General features: G+C 45.7%; 2 protein-coding genes across 2 annotated transcripts; one reads left to right on the top strand and one right to left on the bottom strand.

Annotated features, from left to right (window-relative positions):
- Positions 1-4456: 4456 nt before the first annotated feature.
- LOC138748468 (melanoma-derived growth regulatory protein-like) lies at positions 4457-10049 on the top strand. Its single transcript, XM_069908732.1, has 4 exons — positions 4457-4674; positions 7177-7310; positions 7626-7736; positions 9882-10049. The coding sequence occupies exons 1-4, from the start codon at positions 4539-4541 to the stop codon at positions 9900-9902; spliced, it is 402 nt and encodes a 133-aa protein (XP_069764833.1). The 5' UTR covers positions 4457-4538; the 3' UTR covers positions 9903-10049.
- Positions 10050-13869: 3820 nt separating this feature from the next.
- Positions 13870-17431, bottom strand: LOC138748134 (CLOCK-interacting pacemaker-like). The gene has a single exon (XM_069907850.1). The coding sequence runs from the start codon at positions 16711-16713 to the stop codon at positions 15691-15693; it is 1023 nt and encodes a 340-aa protein (XP_069763951.1). The 5' UTR covers positions 16714-17431; the 3' UTR covers positions 13870-15690.
- Positions 17432-18788: the final 1357 nt, after the last annotated feature.

Below are 18788 nucleotides of genomic sequence, written 5' to 3' on the forward strand. Positions count from 1 at the left end.
CCGAAGCACCCAGAGAAAACCCATGTAGTTGCAGGGAGATCGTAGAAACTCCTTGCGGACATCGGCAGGTTGAAGCCCGGGTCACTGTAATAGTGTTACTGTATATACTTGTGTAATAGTAGAATTTTTTTTGGACCAATTTCTGGGTCAAATTTGGGGGGGGGGGGTTCAACTTTTACACGGCTTATATTTTTGACCACGTTAAGTACCTGCGTCATTCAAGGCAACTCGGATGGCCAGGACCAGCTGGTTTGTCCATATTCATAGGCGTTAGGAGCTTGGATGGGCAGCAGAGGGGTCCTAGGTGAGAGTGACCAGGGCATCGGGAGCTTCAGTGGGCAGGGAGCCAGGCGAGGGTTTGGGGATTCAGGAGCTCGGATGGGTGGGGGTTGGTCATCTATTACACAAAAGTATATATGGCAGTAATGTGGATGCTTTTGATGCTCCACTACCTTCATTTCCCCCCCCCCCCCCCCCCCCCCCCAGCACACTTTGTACTTCTGCCTCGTAAGGGTTCATACAGCCCAGTTCCTTGGGCCCACCACAGCATAAGAAACAGGAGCCGGTCCGTCGAGCCTGTTCCGCCATTCAATGTGATCATGGCTGATCTGATGATCAGCCCATCTCCACCCACCTGCCTTTTCCCCTTATCCCTTAATTTTCCCCACTATGTAAAAAATCTACCCAGCCTTCTCTTAAATAGATTTACTGAGGTTGACTCCACTGCTTCTTTGGCTTGGCTTCGCGGACGAAGATTTATGGAGGGGGTAAAAGTCCACGTCAGCTGCAGGCTCGTTTGTGGCTGACAAGTCCGATGCGGGACAGGCAGGCACGGTTGCAGCGGCTGCAGGGGAAAATTGGTTGGTTGGGGTTGGGTGTTGGGTTTTTCCTCCTTTGCCTTTTGTCAGTGAGGATTCACCTCCCTCTGGGAAAAGCAGTTCCTCTTCATCTCCATCCTAAATCTTGAGGCTATGACCCCTAGTTCTGGTCTCCCCCACCAATGGGAATAATTTAACTACCTCTGTCTTATCTTTGCCTTTCATAACTTGTGTTTCTATAAGATCCCCTCATTCTAAATTATTGTGAGTACAGTCCCAGATGACAATCTCCTCAGAGGCCAACTCTGTCATCTCTGCAATCAACCTGGTGAACCCCCACCACCAAAGCCAAAATAAGGAGAACAGAAATACTTGCAGTTCCCTAGATGCAGGCTCGCCAGTGCTTTGTCCTGTTGCAGCATAATCTCCCTGCTCCTCGACTCAATCCACGGCAACCAGTGCTCCCTATCTATGTTGATCCTTCTTGGGCTGTTACATTCTGTACCTGTGGTTCAAGTGGTGTCCTGATAGGATTTGAACTAGAGTACTTGTCTCAAACATTTAATTGGGCCATGTGTTCCAGATTACAATCACTCCGAATGGAGGAAATTCCTTGGATCCCTCCTCACCATAAACTTTAAATATCTTTAAAGTCATTTGCTTGAGATGGACCAAGTAAATTTGAGATCAGGGTGGAAGTTGGCAGCAAAGTGGATAAATACAGGCAACTGAGACCATCTCTGAGCAGAAGGGAATGTTTGACTGATGAGATGGAGGAAGATGTTCTCGATGGTGGGGATGTCCCAAACTAGGGAACAGATTAAGAATGCAAGGGAAGTTTGGACCAAGATAAGAACTTTCTTCACAGGGAGCAACTCCTCTATTTCCATGCTATTCACATGATATGAAGCCCTGGCAGTGCCAAGTGATACCATGAACCATTTGAGCTCTGTAGAACCCAGGCACCACCATGACCTTGGTAGAGGGGCAGATAAGCAGCTGGCATGGATGGCCTCTGCGTTGAGCTGAGTGGCCACCTTGGCCAGTCCCCAGAGCAGACCTTGCAGTGTATTTTTAATGATAACATTGTCATACACATTGTACATATGCACAGACATTCTGCACCCAAACTATCCATGTTCTTCCCTGTACGTCAGCACTCAAGTAGTTCCTTTGCAGAAGTTTGGTATGACGTCAGAAACCCTGGCAAGTTTCTACAAACGTATGATGGGAAGTGTGCATCACGGTCTGGTACGGGGGACACCAATACCCCTGAGGGAAAAGCCCTGCAAAAGGTAGTGGACCCAGGCCAGAACACCAGAGTGAAAACCTCTCCCCACCATCGAGAAGATTTACAGGGAATGCTGCTGTCTGGGAGCGGCAGCGATCATCAAGGACCCGCACCGCCCAGCACACGCTCTGTTCTCACTGCGGCCATCAGGGGGCCACAAGACCCGCACCACCAGGTTCAGGGACAGCTGCTCCCCCTCCACCATCAGACTCTTCAACCAACCAACTCAATCAGGGACTCATTTAAGGATTCTGACGTGCACTTTATTGCTTTTTTCCCTCTGTGTTGCACAGTCAGTTTGTTTACATTTCTCTATCTGTTTCCATGTGTACGTTGTGTACAGTTGTTTTTGGACTATCAATAGATGGTAATTCTGCTTTACCCACGAGAATGTTGACAGGATTTCAGGGTCTGAGTTACAGGGAAAGGTTGTGCAGACTGGGGCTTTTTTCTCTGGAGCGTAGAAGATTGAGAGGGGACTTGATAGATGTGTTTAAGATTTTAAAAGGGACAGACAGTAAATGTGGATAGGCTTTTTCAATTAAGAAAGGGGGAGATTCAAACTAGAGGACATGGTTTAAGATTGAAGGGGGAAAATTATAAGGAGAACATGAGGGGAAATTTCTTTACGCAGAGGGTGGTGGGGATGTGGAATGAGCTTCCGGCAGACGTGGTCGAGGCGGGATCATTAAGGCGGTTACATTTAAGGAAAGACTGGATCGTTACATGGATAGGAGGGGACTAGAGGGGTATGGACCGGGTGCTGGTCAGTGGGACTAGGAGGGTGGGGATTTGCTACGGCATGGACTAGTAGGGCCGAACTGGCCTGTTCTGTGCTGTAAGTGGTTATATGAAAATAGAATCTCAGGGTTGTATGGGATGTCATCTCTGTGCTCTTGACAGTCAATCGGATGTTGTCATCACCCCGCCCTTGATTGACATCATCCCTAACCCTCTCCCTGTCCTGCCTCGTCCATCTGAGCCCGCCCACACGTCACCCCCGACCCCTCCCCCCCCCCCCCCCCCCCACCGGCCAGACCCAAGTTTTTTGCTGGTCCTTCAAATCTGAATAGATGTGTCCAGGAGGTCCCTTCCTCTGGTTATTTAAGGCACCAAGTGCAAGAGGTGGAGTGGATACAGGAGACTCACCCTCTGGGTCACTCTAGCACATCTTAAGTGCCTTAAGAAAGCAGCGTCTATCCTCGAGGACCCCCCCCCCCCAGACCAGGCCCTCTTCACTCTGCCACCATCGGAAAGGGGGACCCTGAAGACGAGCACAAGGACAGTCTTTTCCCCTCTTCCATCAGATTCCTGAACAGACAACGAGTTGGAGACAAGACCTCGCTTCTCTTATTTTTGCACTAATTGCTTTATTTTTAAATGCAATTTAGAGCAAGGCTGCAGCCAATCAACCAATTTTGTGACACATTCATTACAATTCTGATCTCTTTCTTAAAGCTGCTGAACAGTTTTCCAAAGCCCTTCACTTTTCCAATCCAACTCAAACAGCCGAGCTTGAAACAATCGTTTTATTCTGTGCTGCAGAGATTGCAAACACATACCCAACAGTATCTGACAGATGTTTTCGCTGTAAAAAGGAAATGGGAACAACAATTCATGCAATCTGGACATGTGAGAAAGGGAAAAAATTTTGGGAAGATCTAAACCAGATATTAAATAAAATTACAGAAAGCAATATACCAAAAAACCCAGAGATCTTCCTCCTAAGTAACATAAAAAACAAAGAATTTGGACTTGATTTGGATGGTGCACAAAAAAGATTTGTTAGGATAGCTCTAGCTGTAGCAAAAAAATGTATTATGTCAGCCTGGAAATTAGAAGATAATTTGAAAATACAACAATGGTAAATAGAAATGAATAAATGTATTCCATTAGAAAAAATAACCTATAATTTAAGAAATAATATTGCAATATTTGAACAAATATGGGAGCCATACATGAAACATAATAGAGAAAACCTACCGGGGACGTTCACTACCTAAATTAACGAAAGGAGAAGGAAATGAAAAGAATTGACTCAGTGGAATTTCTTGTTTATTTTTATTGAGTGACAACATTGTTTAACGGGTTTAATGTATCTTAGATTCTGAACTTTAAATAAATGGGAGGGGAGGTAGGGAGAGTGGGATGGGAAGGGGGGGAGAAAACGACACTGTATATATTTGAAAAGAAAAATGTATGTATCTTGATCAATGTGGTTTATAGTGTGAAAAATTAAAAAAAAGGAGATTGCAAACACATTTCTAACCGTCTTTCTAAAAAGTTTTGCTGCAAGCTCGCTCTCTCCAGGAATGACATTCCACAGAGTTTTTTTTAGATTGCTGAAGCAGTCCCTTTGCCGCCTGTGAGGCCACAGGTTTTGTTGGGAGCTGCCTTGTGACTTGAGGGTGTTTCCTGCCTGCACTAAAATGCAGTCTGCGGCATCCCTGTCCGTGCCTCTGCTCTGTGCGATCGTCCTTTGCGCCCGTGGTGTCTTGTCCCGGAGGGGGGAAGAGGTGCACAAACTGGCAAACAGGAAGCTCTGCGCTGATGAAGACTGTAGCTGTAAGTAATGTCAAAGCAAGTCGCTCAAGGCATCTGCTCGGCCCATCTCCGCCACCGATCTGTTTAGCCCACAGCTCTCCAAATTCTTCTTTTTCAAGTATTGGTCCGATGGCTTGTTTCAAAACTGCCTCCTCTGGCTCTCTCCCACTCACATGTCATCTCTTACTAACAGTAAGGGATGACTTAAGGTGGTGTGTGAGTGGGGGAAGACGGCCTCATCATGGCAATCTCGTTCCCCTTTCCTACCCCGGCCCCCGGATCGGTGTAGCAAAGTAAACACAGTCTCCTCATTTTGTCTCCAGCTGGCCTGGATGCTGCGAGCCGAATATTGCTTTGAATTTTAAAAATCTTGCTTGCTCTCTTCCAGTTCGGGTTCCTTGATCACTCAAGGTATGGTTCACCCTGTGTAATGAGTCGCCCCTTTCTCTGGAATCCCCAGCCTTTGACTCTCTCTCCCTATCTCAACTTGAAACATCTCCTAAAAGTCACGTTTTAATTCTGACAAAGGGTCTATAACTGAAACATTAATTCTATTTTTCTCTCTCCGCTGATGCTGGGCATTTTCCATTTTTAGTGCAGGAGCTTGGAGGATTGTTAATTTTACTTGCAGAATGTGAAGGAACTGCTTTAAAGTCTCTAAAAGAGAAAATTCGGGTGAAAGGTTCGATTGCAGACCCCGAATCCCGCTGGAACTAACCCTTTCTGAGAATTAACTTCATTAAGATTTTCCACTTTACAGGAAGAAAAACCCCATAAATTTTAAAGGGTGGGAGGAAAAAACTAACCCTTTCTGAGAATTCATTAAGATTTTCCTCTTTACAGGAAGAAAAATCCCATAAATTTTGAAGGGTGGGAGGAAAAAACTAACAATTTCTGAGAATTTATTAAGATTTTCCACTTTACAGGAAGAAAAACCCCATAAATTTTGAAGGGTGGGAGGAAAAAACTAACAATTTCTGAGAATTTATTAAGATTTTCCACTTTACAGGAAGAAAAACCCCATAAATTTTGAAGGGTGGGAGGAAAAAACTAACAATTTTTGAGAATTTATTAAGATTTTCCTCTTTACAGGAAGAAAAACCCCATAAATTTTGGAGGGTGGGAGGAAAAAACTAACAATTTCTGAGAATTTATTAAGATTTTCCACTTTCTTTCTTTGGCTTGGCTTCGCGGACGAAGATTTATGGAGGGGGTAAAAAAGTCCACGTCAGCTGCAGGCTCGTTTGTGGCTGACCAGTCCGATGCGGGACAGGCAGACACGATTGCAGCGGTTGCAAGGGAAAATTGGTTGGTTGGGGTTGGGTGTTGGGTTTTTCCTCCTTTGCCTTTTGTCAGTGAGGTGGGCTCTGCGGTCTTCTTCAAAGGAGGCTGCTGCCCGCCAAACTGTGAGGCGCCAAGATGCACGGTTTGAGGCGTTATCAGCCCACTGGCGGTGGTCAATGTGGCAGGCACCAAGAGATTTCTTTAGGCAGTCCTTGTACCTTTTCTTTGGTGCACCTCTGTCACGGTGGCCAGTGGAGAGCTCGCCATATAATACGATCTTGGGAAGGCGATGGTCCTCCATTCTGGAGACGTGACCCATCCAGCGCAGCTGGATCTTCAGCAGCGTGGACTCGATGCTGTCGACCTCTGCCATCTCGAGTACCTCGACGTTAGGGGTGTGAGCGCTCCAATGGATGTTGAGGATGGAGCGGAGACAACGCTGGTGGAAGCGTTCTAGGAGCCGTAGGTGGTGCCGGTAGAGGACCCATGATTCGGAGCCGAACAGGAGTGTGGGTATGACAACGGCTCTGTATACGCTTATCTTTGTGAGGTATTTACAGGAAGAAAAACCCCATAAATTTTGAAGGGTGGGAGGAAAAAACTAACAATTTCTGAGAATTTATTAAGATTTTCCACTTTACAGGAAGAAAAACCCCATAAATTTTGAAGGGTGGGAGGAAAAAACTAACAATTTTTGAGAATTTATTAAGATTTTCCTCTTTACAGGAAGAAAAACCCCATAAATTTTGAAGGGTGGGAGGAAACCGGAGCAACCCGAGGAAAGCCAAGCACACAGGGGGGAACGTGCACATCTACCAACAATACACATGCAGGACAAGGACTTAATCTCTACAAATAAGTAAATAGCCCTTGTTTCATGATCCGATTGAAACAATCGTTTCATTCTGTGCTGCAGAGATTGCAAACACATTTCTAACCGTCTTTCTAAAAAGTTTTGCTGCAAGCTCGCTCTCTCCAGGGAATGACATTCCACAGGGTTTTGTTTAGATTGCTGAAGCAGTCCCTTTGCTTATTAATCCTCGTCGTGCAACGTCGGGGGCATTTTAGCTGCACTGAAGGCGCTTTCTGAAGACGTGCAGCACACACACACATTCTGGAGAGGCTCAGCATCCAGGGGAAGGACAGAGGAACCGATGTTGGCCCGCTGGGTTGAGCAGAGGCCAACTTTGCACTCAGAAGCCGACTCTGTTGATGCTCCCCCGTCTGTTTATCCTGCAGACCCGATTTCAATAGCCCGTGCGCTGGCCGACTACTCCAGATCCGACTGTAGATTCATCAACATCCACCAAGGGCAGGTTGTTTACGTGTACGGGAAACTCAAGGGCAGGGGACGCAACTTCTGGCAAGGCGCTGTAAGTCCCTCAACAGTCGGTTTGGAGTGGGATGTTCTGCCCAACACGCTGGCGTTTGGTGCATCAGCTCCCCTGGTGTGCGTGGCAATGTTTGGACTATGGGTCTGCCTGGTGTTTGAGTCGAGGCTGCTGGGCTGTCAATCTGTGCGGGGTGTCTAAGCTTTAGGGGTGGGTGGGTGTGGAGGAGGTGTGGGGTGCATGGGGGGGCGGGGGGGGGTCTAGGTCTGGGTGTTTCTGGGCTGCGGAAGGCTGACTGTGAGGGACAGACCTTGTAATCGACCAGTGTGTGAGAGATTGATCAATGTCTGTCATCAGGTTCAAGGTGATTACGTCGGGGAGCAGTCAACTGTTCTTGGATTTTTCCCAAAGTCAGTGGTGCAGGAGACGCATCACCTGGTGACGGACATGGTAGAGCTGCCGACAGTGGTGAGTGGATTCCGGTCCCCTTGGCGGGCATCATCTCGGGCTGGCATCTGAGGGTGGGAGCTGGTAGAGAAGACGAGTGGTCTGAGCAAGTGGCTGTCACAATGGGGCATCTGCTGCTTGAACCTTTGCATGACACACCTCCAGATTTTCCCACCTGGTGTATCAGACGTTGGTGAGACCCCGCTCGGAGGGGTCATTGTGCTGCAGGAAAGGTGGGGTCGAGCTGGAGAGGGTGCAGGGATCACCTGTGAGGGGGCCTGAGCTACAGAGAAAGGAGGAGCAGGCTGGGGCTTTGTTCCTCGGAGCGCAGATGAAAGCAGATCAATTTTTCTATGCAGACCCAGGCATCTTACCTTTCCAAAGACATTTTCTGAAAAATGTTATCTCTGAGATAACGGTATGGACAGTGATTGAAGGAGACATTGTGCTCTTGGAAATATATTCATTTCAATACAATTGACTCTTCCCACTCGTGTTATCAGTAAGGTCCATTCTTCAATCTTTTTGTGTAAAGGTAAATAATTCAATCTGTTTAAATTTTTAAAGTTGTTATTTCTACGGATTCCTAAATTTTTTATATCACATTTAAATGGGGTATCTCTGACACTGAGCATAGTCTCCACCTAGAAGAGGCATCATTTCACTCTTACCCCAATTTATTTTATAACCCAAAACTTCCAGTTTTGAGTACAATTTCCGTAACGACTTTGCTGGTTCTGTCACCAGCAAATAAGTTAATCTTATATTCCCCCTAAATCCTTTAATGTCTGCATCTCAACGATTTACTTCTGCAAGAGGTTCTATAGCTAAAATGAATGGAGCTGGAGATAGCAAACTTCCTTGTCCACCAGATGTAGAAATTTGTCCATTAGTCATCACTAATAATGCCTTGATTCAATTAGTAAAAATTTGACCTAGTCCAAATCTTTTCAGAAGTCCCACTCTAGCCTATCAAATGCTTTTTCTACATCTATTGCCACAGCAACCCTCAGATCATCACACTTTTGTGCCAATTGAGTTATACTAATCAGCCTACTTACATGATCAGCAATTGTCTTTTTCACAAAGCACGTTTGGTCCATATTTATCAAATTTTGCCAATCTATTTGCCAAAGCTTTGGCAATGATCTTATAAGCTGAATTTAATAATGAAATAGGTCTATAAGATGAAGGTTTCAACGGGTCCCTATCTTTTTGGTATCACAGTGATAATTGCTGTTGAAAATGTTTCCAGGAAAGTAAGTGTTTCAGAAGCCTGATCTACAAGAGAAATATGAACTGGGAGGCTTACAGCTCCCTAATTAAAAAAATTATTATCGAACGGCTCAGATGAGATTTCTTACTTTCTTTTTTGAGAAAGGAGATAAACCTGCATGGGTGAAAATAGAATTGGATAAAATAGGAGAGAGAATGGCAGAGGACTTTATATATAAATGGGATGTGATATTAGCAACTGGAGAAAGCAAAACCCCTTTGCTAAAACAGACACCATTCTGGATTGAAGGGCTGGTGTTTGTGACCTGCATGTTTTACTAGTGGTTGACTGTGTGGGGAGCAGGATCCCCCAACTATACCGTAAGAGACAAATAACTTGTCCAAGAGAACAGAACGGGAGCTGGCTAACAGGGCGTGATAGTGTCTCAGGAGGGGAATTCGGGTAAGCTTTCTACCTCCAATCACTTCCTGATGACCCACAGGCAGCACAGTTAGTGCAATGCGGTTACAAGGCCAACAACCCAGTTCGAGTCCAGTGCTGTCTGCAAGGAGTTTGCACGTTCTCCCCTGTGTGCGTGGGTTTCCTCGGGTTGCTCTGGTTTCATCCCACCCTTCAAAATTTATGGGGTTTGTAGTTCACTGGGGTGTAATTGGGCAGCACAGACTCATGGGCCAGAAGGCCCTGTAACTGTGCTGTATGTCTGAGTTTAAATTTTTTTAAATCTGGAGATCAATCAGTGTTCCTACTGCCCTCTCTGCTGCTGAGTGCAATCCTGTATACTTTGGGATCTCTTGTCCTCAACACACAGGGGATGGTGATCGAGGGGGAAGCTGATTTCACAGAGCCTCTAACTTTGAGCCTCGAAGCAGGTGGTGTTTGACAACCAAGATGCTATCTGACAGCTTTGTAATGTCTCCTTGCCTTTGCAGGACTGGGATTTCCGTTGTTAAGGGGGAAGAAGGCAATTGGCTGTCACCATCACCTGTAGACCGAACAATACTGCATTGAGTCAGAATGTAGAATGAGAAGATTTGAAGGCTGTGTGAACTGTAGTGGTAATGATAATCTCACATCAGAATAAACAGGTATAAAGCTGCTATGCTGGTCGTTATTTCCCTCAGTGACTCTAGGGGGAACTGAAGTTAGAGGCATTTATGTTTCTCATGGTACCCCTCAGTGTGAGAGGGCAGAAGCTACTGTGTCACATTATCCCCACACCATTACATATAGGAGCAGAAATAGGCCATTTGGCCCATTGAGTCTGCTCCATTCTCCCACTCAGCCCCACTCCTTGGCCTTCTCCCCATAACCTTTGATACCATTCAAGAGTCATCAAACATTCCTCATACGTTAATCCCTTCATTCCAGGAATCATTTTTGTAAATCTTCCCTGAACCCTCTCCAACACATCTTTCCTAAATAAGGAACCCAAAATTCCCCACCCTATTTCCTTGCTGACATGCCTGTCCGTGGTCTCATGCACAGCCAGACTAAGACCACCTGCAAATTGGAGGAACACCTCATCTTCCATCTGGGCACCCTCCAACTGGATGGCATTAACATCGACTTCTCCGGTTTCTATTAAACCCCCTCCCCCTTCTCCTGTCATCTGTCTCTCTATAGCTTCCCTTTTGCCTCTATCTCCTTTCACCTAGCCAAAATCAATTCTCAACTTTCCTCTCATCATATCCATCTAACACCTTTTGTTGGTCTGGACTCTTCCCAGGCCAGTCTTCAATCTTTATTCTGACACCTTCCTGTTCTTTGCTTACTCCTTGAAGGGCTCAGACCCAAAATGTCAGTAATATATCTTTATCTTCTAAGGATGCTGCGAGATCAGCTGAGTTCCTCCAACATTCCTGTGTGCTTTTACTGCAATCACAGTGACTGCAGCCTTTAGAGTTTCACTTCACATCCTTGGTTATCTTAGTGCAAAGCACGGAGGGAAAAGTGCTCACAGATTCACCAGTTGTCATCAGATTGTGGGGAATTTGAGGTCAGGATTGTTTTATGTAATTGTCACCACAGGACAGGGGATGGCACTGGTGAGCTGATGACATTGAACATTGAAAACAATGTTTCTGGTTAGCGTATCACTGTTACAGAACCAGAGTCGCCGGTTCGAATCCCACACTGTCTGTAAGGAGTTTGCAAATTCTCTGTGTGTGTGTGCCGGTTTCCTCCCACACTCCAAAAAAAAGTACAGGAGATGTAGGCCAATTGGGTGTATTTGGGCGGCATGGGCCTGTTACTGTGGTGTATGTCTAAATTTAAGAAGTTTTGAGTTTTTTTTCAAAATTTAAAAGTTGAATTGAATAGGCTGGGAGTGTAATCCCTGCAATAGAGCCATGGAACACTACAGCACAGAAACAGGCCATTCAACCCTTTTAGTCTGTCCCATCAACCTGCTCCCTGTCCATGTAGCGGTCCAAATTTTTCTTAAATGTCAACATTGACATAATATAGGACACCGAGGAGTGACATTCTCAGGGTTTACAAAATTATGATAATTGATAGATGGACTTTTTTTTTCCCCCTAGGACTGAATCTTAGAGAGGAAAAGTTTAAAAGGTAGGGGAGAAATTTTGGAGATCTGACAACAAATCTGAACTATGAACTTTATGGACCCCTCTAGAAGTCATAGAACCATAGGACATTACCACAGAAAAGTCTAGTCTGTGCCGAACTATTATTCTGCCCAATGCCACTGGCCTGCACCCAGTCCATTGCCCTCCATGTCCCTTCCAATCATGTATCTGTCCAAATTTTTCTTACAGCATGGAAGTGCACCCTTTGGCCTTAATGAAATCACAGAACTTCCAACAGGCAATGACACTTTATTTTATTCTCCCAACATTCCCAAATTCTATCACCCATTTGCACGCTAATGAGCAATTTGAAGCAGCCAACTAGCCTACCCATGTATCTTGGGAGCATCTTGGGAGAATGTGCCAACTCCACGCACACAATGCCTGAAGACAGGATCAAACCCGGGTGACTTGCTCAGTGAGGCAGTTTCTCTGCTTGCTGTAACACTGTGCCATCCTTGTCTATTGGTTCACCACCTTGCTCATGCCTGGTCTAATGGGGCTGGTTTGGGGAAGTGACTTGGTCAGCCCAGGCAAGATGGGCTGAAGGGCCAGTTTCTGTGATGTCAAACACTACAACCCTCCCTCCTTTTAGGCAAGTTTTGGAGATGGCTCCCATGCATTTACACAGCTGTGCCCAAACCTGTTGCTGCCTCAGCCCCTCCCACCACTGCCCATCCTGCCTGCACACCAATAACAGCTCGATTCACAAGGGAGACAGGAGAAAATGAACTGGACGTCCAGCCTGCAATCCCGGGGGGATTTAAAAAAAGGTCACTTGGCTCTCAGAAAGTTTACTTCCCCATCTCTTGGTGCAAAATATTTATCCAATTAACCTCACATCACAAACTACCAATCAGTGTAGCAGGGCTGGCACCCTTCCATTTAGATCAAGAATGATCTTGGAGTTTGGGGGGGGGGGGTGGTTTAAATCATATTAGTTTTCAAAAGATTTGGTTTTAATTTTTCTTTTTGGCCAACTTTTACAAATATGTCAATCCCAAAAGAATCCAAACAGAGTGAACTTCAAAAAAACTGTCCGCTTTGAAGTGTACAAGAGTGAGTGATTTTGAAGTGGCAGAATTTGTTGTACAGCAATGAAATTAATCAACCAAACCTGATGCAAGGTCTTGAAACAATTCCCCCTTGTTCCTCCCCTGCAGATACTGCCTGACCTGCTGAGTTCTTTCAGCAATTTTAATTTGCACTTGGTCAGAGTTGTCAAGGGATGGTCACTCTGCACCCAGTCAGCTTGAGCCTTCCCTCAACTGTGAAAGCTCTACAGTGTAACAGGAAAGTCCACAGACGCTGTGATTGTAGTAAAAAGCACAAATGCTGGAGGAAGTCATCCGGTCACACAGCATCCACAGGAGGGAGATATAACCGACGTTTACCTTGAAGAAGGGCTGAGGCCCGCAACGTTGGTAATATGTCTTTACTTCCTGTGGACGCTGCGAGACCTGCAGTTCCTCCAGCATTTCTGTGTTTTCACTGTGGAAGTTCTGCAGCCAAGTCTAGAGGAGAGGGCTGCAGAGGCACAACTTTGCAGAGGGACCCTGCTATGCCGTCTTCACAGCTCCAGACTTCTCATTTCTGGGGCCTTGCTGACTTTCTCCAGTCCCCCAGCACCCCTTCCTACAAACTCCTTTGCTCCCCACCTGTACCCTGGACGTAACGTACAGCCACATGCAGGGCGTCAACACACTTCCCCAGGAAGTCAGAGCCTCTACTGTGATAAATCCCAACCCCCAATATGCATTTCTATCCACTCCTGCCTCACAAACCCAGGCACTGACAGCTCCCCCAACCCATTATCCAATGCAGCAGGAGGGTAAACCTGCAAGAGTGTCACAGCCTGTCTGCTACCTCAAGTCTTTGACAGAGAACAGAGATTGGAGTAGGTTGGGGGGAGGAGCAGACGAAGCTCTACAAACCTGGCTGCAGGCCTTGCCCTGTTGTTTTCCCCACCCTCCACAAGAGCAGAGTTAATCCACACCTTCTGTTTACACTGCAGCTTTAAACAGTATAACCATAACAGTACAGAAACAGGCCATCTCGGCCCCTCTCGTCCACAACGATTTAAGTGAACTCCACTAGTCCCACCTTCCTGCTCCCTGCCCATAACCCTCCAATCCCCTCACATCCATGCACTCATCCAACCTTCTCTTAAATGACAAAACTGACCCTGCTGCAACCACCTCTTCCGGAAGGTCATTCCACTCAGTAGATGAGGAAAGAACCAAACCGTTCGGGGATTGGGTTGGTCCGGATTCTCAGGCGATTCTTTTAAAATTCAAATTTCAGGAGGAATAAAGAAGAAATGAACAGGTAAATTTTGATAGTTTATTCAATGGCAAATACAGCGTGCTTCATTTATCAAAAAAAAAAGCAGCTTTAAAGAAAAATAAAAATGCCGCTGTGCATCTGTGGCACTTACACACACACACACAAAAGCCTACTAAATTTTAAACGTTTGAGAGTTTTCAAAAAGTCTGGATTCTTGGGTGGTCTGGATTTCTGGCCTTCTGTACTTGCCTTTAACCCATGATGGTTTAACCCATCATGGCTCTCATTGGGGGGACCCTTGGGATTGAGGAAGACTTGCTTCCACCCTTCCACCCCAATTTTGCAAGCTCTGACATTGGAAGTATATTACAGGTGCAGAAAATTTTCCTTTAAGGGAGGGAAAGCTATTCCCTGCTAGGTGGATGCAGCCTGAGCTACAGAGTGTGTGTAAGTCTCTTATTTTAATCCCTAGCCTGAAATCTCCAGGCGTTCCTGCATGGAAACAGACTGACCGTGCTCTGCAGGGAAACTGTCCTGGCAACTTCCCGCAAACTGCCAACATCCCTACGCAGACATCAATGGGAAGGGACGGCCCAAAATGACAAATTTGCTCTAGATGACCAGTTGAGAGGAGGAAGTCTCAGCTGAAGATCCTTGCTGATTCAGCAGCTTGGATGGAAATGTCTCACTTGGAAGAAGTTCAGATGCTTATTTTGGTAGTGTGCAAAATCCACAAACAGCAGCGAGACCAAAAAATCTGCAGTTAACCCATTCAGGAGCGAGGGGAAGAAGAGAAAGGTGTCCATTATACTAGCAGACTGTACCTTCTCTCTAAGGAGTAAAACATGAAGGTCTGCAGACACTGTGGTTGAAGTAAGAACACGACACTGGAGAAACTCAGCAGACAAACAGTGAACTTTATACAGCAGAGATAAAGATACAGAACCAACGTTTCGGGCTTCAACCCTCATCAGGGTATGTGCAAAATGTTGGCAGGCGTCCGAGTTTGGGCATTTGTGGCCCTTACGCGCACACACTAAATTTAGCCCACTAAATTTTAAACGTTTGAGATTTTTTCGAAAAGTCTGGATTCTTGCGTGGTCCAGATTTCTAGCATCTGAATTTTTAGCCTGTTTCTGTACTTGCCTTTGTATTAATGGTTTGGGCGCCTGTCTGCATTTTTTTTGCTCATACCTTGATGAATGGCTCAAGTCTGAAATGATGTTCGGGCACCTGCCGACATTTTGCTCATACCTTGATGAGGGTTCAAGCCCGAAACATTGGTTATGTATCTTTATCTCTGCTATATAAAGTACACTGTTTGACTCTCTGCTATTGTGTTTTTACTCCAGACGGTACTGGCATCTTGAACATCTATCCAAGAGCACCAACACTTTAGACAGTACAACGCTCTGGGTGCACATGATGTATTCAAATCCGTTAAAGAATTGGCCGTTCATTGGTTAACATGGGGTTTGCAACTCTGGGCTATAATGAGCAATCTACAATCCCCTCACCAGAAGTGGCACAGAACTCTCTCCAGAACTGTGATGAAGCTACAGAAAGACAGATGGAGATTGGTCCTTTGTTTGTACTCTTGACCAGCAGGCTTGCCTTTATACAGCACCTTTCTCATTACTCCCAAAGAGCCTGACAGAAGAATGAAGTACAGTCAGAATGAAGTACTGTAAGAAATTCAGAAAGCTCAAGACCCTGAAGTGGTTTGGGCCCCAGGTTCTCTCCTCTCCACCCAAGACATTTGATAAGAAGCTGGCTGCATTCCTACGCCGCTCAGCTTGTCCGCCCTACCCCCACAGAGTGTTCCTCACAATGATGACTGCGGCACACATCATGTGGACACAGGTTAAGGGAGTGGTGGTTGGTCAGAGGCACCTCGGCGTTGAGCTGACCCAGGACTGGAAGGGGAAGAGATTCTGTAGGCCCCAGAATGCTTCATGGCCTCCTGCAGCCTGACTACATCCTGGGGGTCACTGCTCCGCATGGCGTTGCAGAACATGCGAACATGCTCCTTCAACTCGTCTACCTGCTGCTGCGTGCTGCCATTCTGGCGGATCAACTCCTTGGTTTTCAAAGTGATCTCCAGCAACCCAGAGCGGTTCAGGATCTCCACTGTGTTTCGGAAGCGGCGCTGCTTGGCTGGACTGGGGATGGAGCTCGGCTCACCACTGGGCAACTGTGCACCCAGAGGACCGGATGGCGCAGAGGAGGAAGAAGGGGAGGAAGATCCCGAGCATTCTGACGGAGAGACGAGATCCGGAGACAGCACAGGTGATGGGGATGCTGAGTCCAACTGGCTTAAAACGTTTGTGGCCCCAAGCCACAGCTGTTGTTTTGAGTTCTGGAATTGCCAGTGAGCCTGGCAGCTTTCCACCGGCATCGTGTGGCCATTTTGGGGTGACGAAGATGCCAGTGGCTGGCCTCCCAACTCGTCGACCCACAACCGTTTGCTCTTGTGGTCCATAACCTTGTCCTGTTCCTGGTGGTCTTTGCGGTGTCGGCCTTTGGCTGGGTGTGGGGCAATCTTGGGGTAGGAGTTTAAGATTGGGAGGTAGGTGTCCTTCCTGACTCCAGTCTTTGCTTCTGCCTTCCGGACCTTCAAGGAAGGCGGCAAAGGTTGCCGGATGAAGACCACTCTGGTCTGTCCTGGTGCGGGACCAAGGGAACACTGGTTTTCCAAGCTCTGGAGGCGGGTGTGAACAAGCTGGCTCCTTGCTGGAATGGACAAAGGCTGTCCAAGACAGGAGAAACATAAATTAGGGCGAGAAATGGACAGCAGAATACACACAGGCCAATCTACTGTACAACAGGATTGCATAACATCCAATGCAACAGTGTAACATGACCACAAGTGTCTATCAGAAGACATCCTTTCATTTAGTCAATGCATAACAACATTCAACATGTTTGTTTGCTGTTGTTGGATGAGCTTATCACATTTCCAGTAGAAACTATCACAAAATTTGCTTTTTTATTTGTCAGTGATCAATAATACATGACAAGAAAAAAAAGATTGGAAATAGAACAAGGGTTGGGTATTATACATAGAAACATGGTTAATGTATCAGGTGGATGACATTTAATCAGTTAGGCAGAGCTAAAAGTCAGACATATTAAATTGAAAGAAAGGGGTACGATGGAGAGAAGGGAGTGGCTGTGATACAGCAGATATCAAGAGAATAACTGACAAAGGCTAATGGTGCCATAGAGACAAATTCATGGGAGATCTTCCTGGGGATGAGATGTAAATAGAATGTAATACCAGTCGAATTTCTACAGGAGCTCTATCAAGTACATCCTGGCTGGTTGCATGACAGTGTGGTATGGTTGCTGTAGAGCATTGGATCGGAGATCACTCAATCAAAATCTACTATTATTTAACAATATTTATTTATTTTTATCTATGTACTGCACAGGGTCGGTGCTGTATAATTACTCAGCAAAAATAGGTGGAAGGTGCTCCTTCCATCCAATAACCTACAGGGTCACCCTTGGGCAAGGTGTAGTACCTATTTAGCCTTCCAATCAGGGTCACGTGAAGCCATGGATTGCAGATGGTTTTTACAAGCAGATTCGACAAATTGGAATTTATGGTTGTGAAACCAGATCAATGGCCAGGTTACCCGTCCAGAATGGAAACTGCAACTAAAGAAGGTAATGGGAAACCACTTCATTATTTTTCCCTTGTATAATCATGAACTCAACATTGACTACGGTCTCAGCTCAAAGATGGAGCCTTCACCAAAGGAGAACAGGGAGGCAAAAACTACAATTCGGAGAGTCAGAGATCGCGACGGATGGAGATACATGATTGTCCACGGCAAACTGCAAGGCCCTTGAATGATGATACGTACTGCATAGAAATCACTTGTAAATATGTGTGCTATGTCTTTATATGTGCTTGCTTGTTTTTATACCGAGGACCGATGGACATTGTTTCATCCAGTTATACTTTACAATTGTATGACAGTAATAAACTTGAACTTGAAAATGAAGAAACCCTTCAGAGAGAAAACACAATGCTGGAACTGAGATACAAAGCCATGTAGCAATTGTTGGTATCCTGATCTAAAAGTGAACAATGGAAACATCCTGGAGGTCAAGGTGGGGGAAGAGAACAGAGTTAAGTAAAGCTGTCCAAATTTCAAATCCAATTGTGTTGACTGCTTTGGTGATGGCCACGAAGTGCATAGCAGTTGCTTGGAAGTCAGACTCTCATCTAGGCATTGTGCACTGGAATGCAGAAATACAGAGCTGTGTTCCCCTGGAGAAAATTCTTAAGGGGGAAATACGACCCCTTCCTTAAAATTTGGCAGCCGTACCTGCATTATATAGGGGCAAAGATGGTGGGGGGGGGGGGATCCATCTTAATTAGGTTGAGTCACAAAAATTTAAAGACCTGGAGGCTGGCGGTGGGGTCCCGACGAATCCGACAATTTTTGTTCTTTCATTGTTTGTTTTTACTTTTTCAGAAGAATTTTTTTATGCGTGATTGTTTTGATTTACTTTTTGGCCTTTATGTCTGGAAGGTAAAGTGACACCGTAAAATGCTACAGGAATAGGGGACATAGACTATTGATGCCGTTTTTCTTTTTAGGGTAACTGTCCATTTAATTTTGTCTCTGGATATATTAGTTGGGATAAGGGAGGGGGAAGAAATTGGATGACAATGAAGCTTGTCTATAATTGGAAAATGTAGTTTGCTTTTATTATCATGGATTATTATGGAAGTTTGAAAAATTATAAATAAAAAGTTTACGATTCACAGCGGGAAGAGGAACAGATACCTCACAGTCTTCAGGACTGGCAATGGAGCCAACATTTCCAGTCGGAGACTGTTCTTCTGACCGTTTCCACATTTTTAGTTTACATTTCCTGCCTCTTATCAACCTTTATCCTCAAGGACCCACCACCCAGGCCATGCCCTCTTCACACTACTACCAA

Source organism: Narcine bancroftii, chromosome 13, assembly GCF_036971445.1.
Source record: "Narcine bancroftii isolate sNarBan1 chromosome 13, sNarBan1.hap1, whole genome shotgun sequence".
Classification (NCBI taxonomy): domain Eukaryota; kingdom Metazoa; phylum Chordata; class Chondrichthyes; order Torpediniformes; family Narcinidae; genus Narcine; species Narcine bancroftii.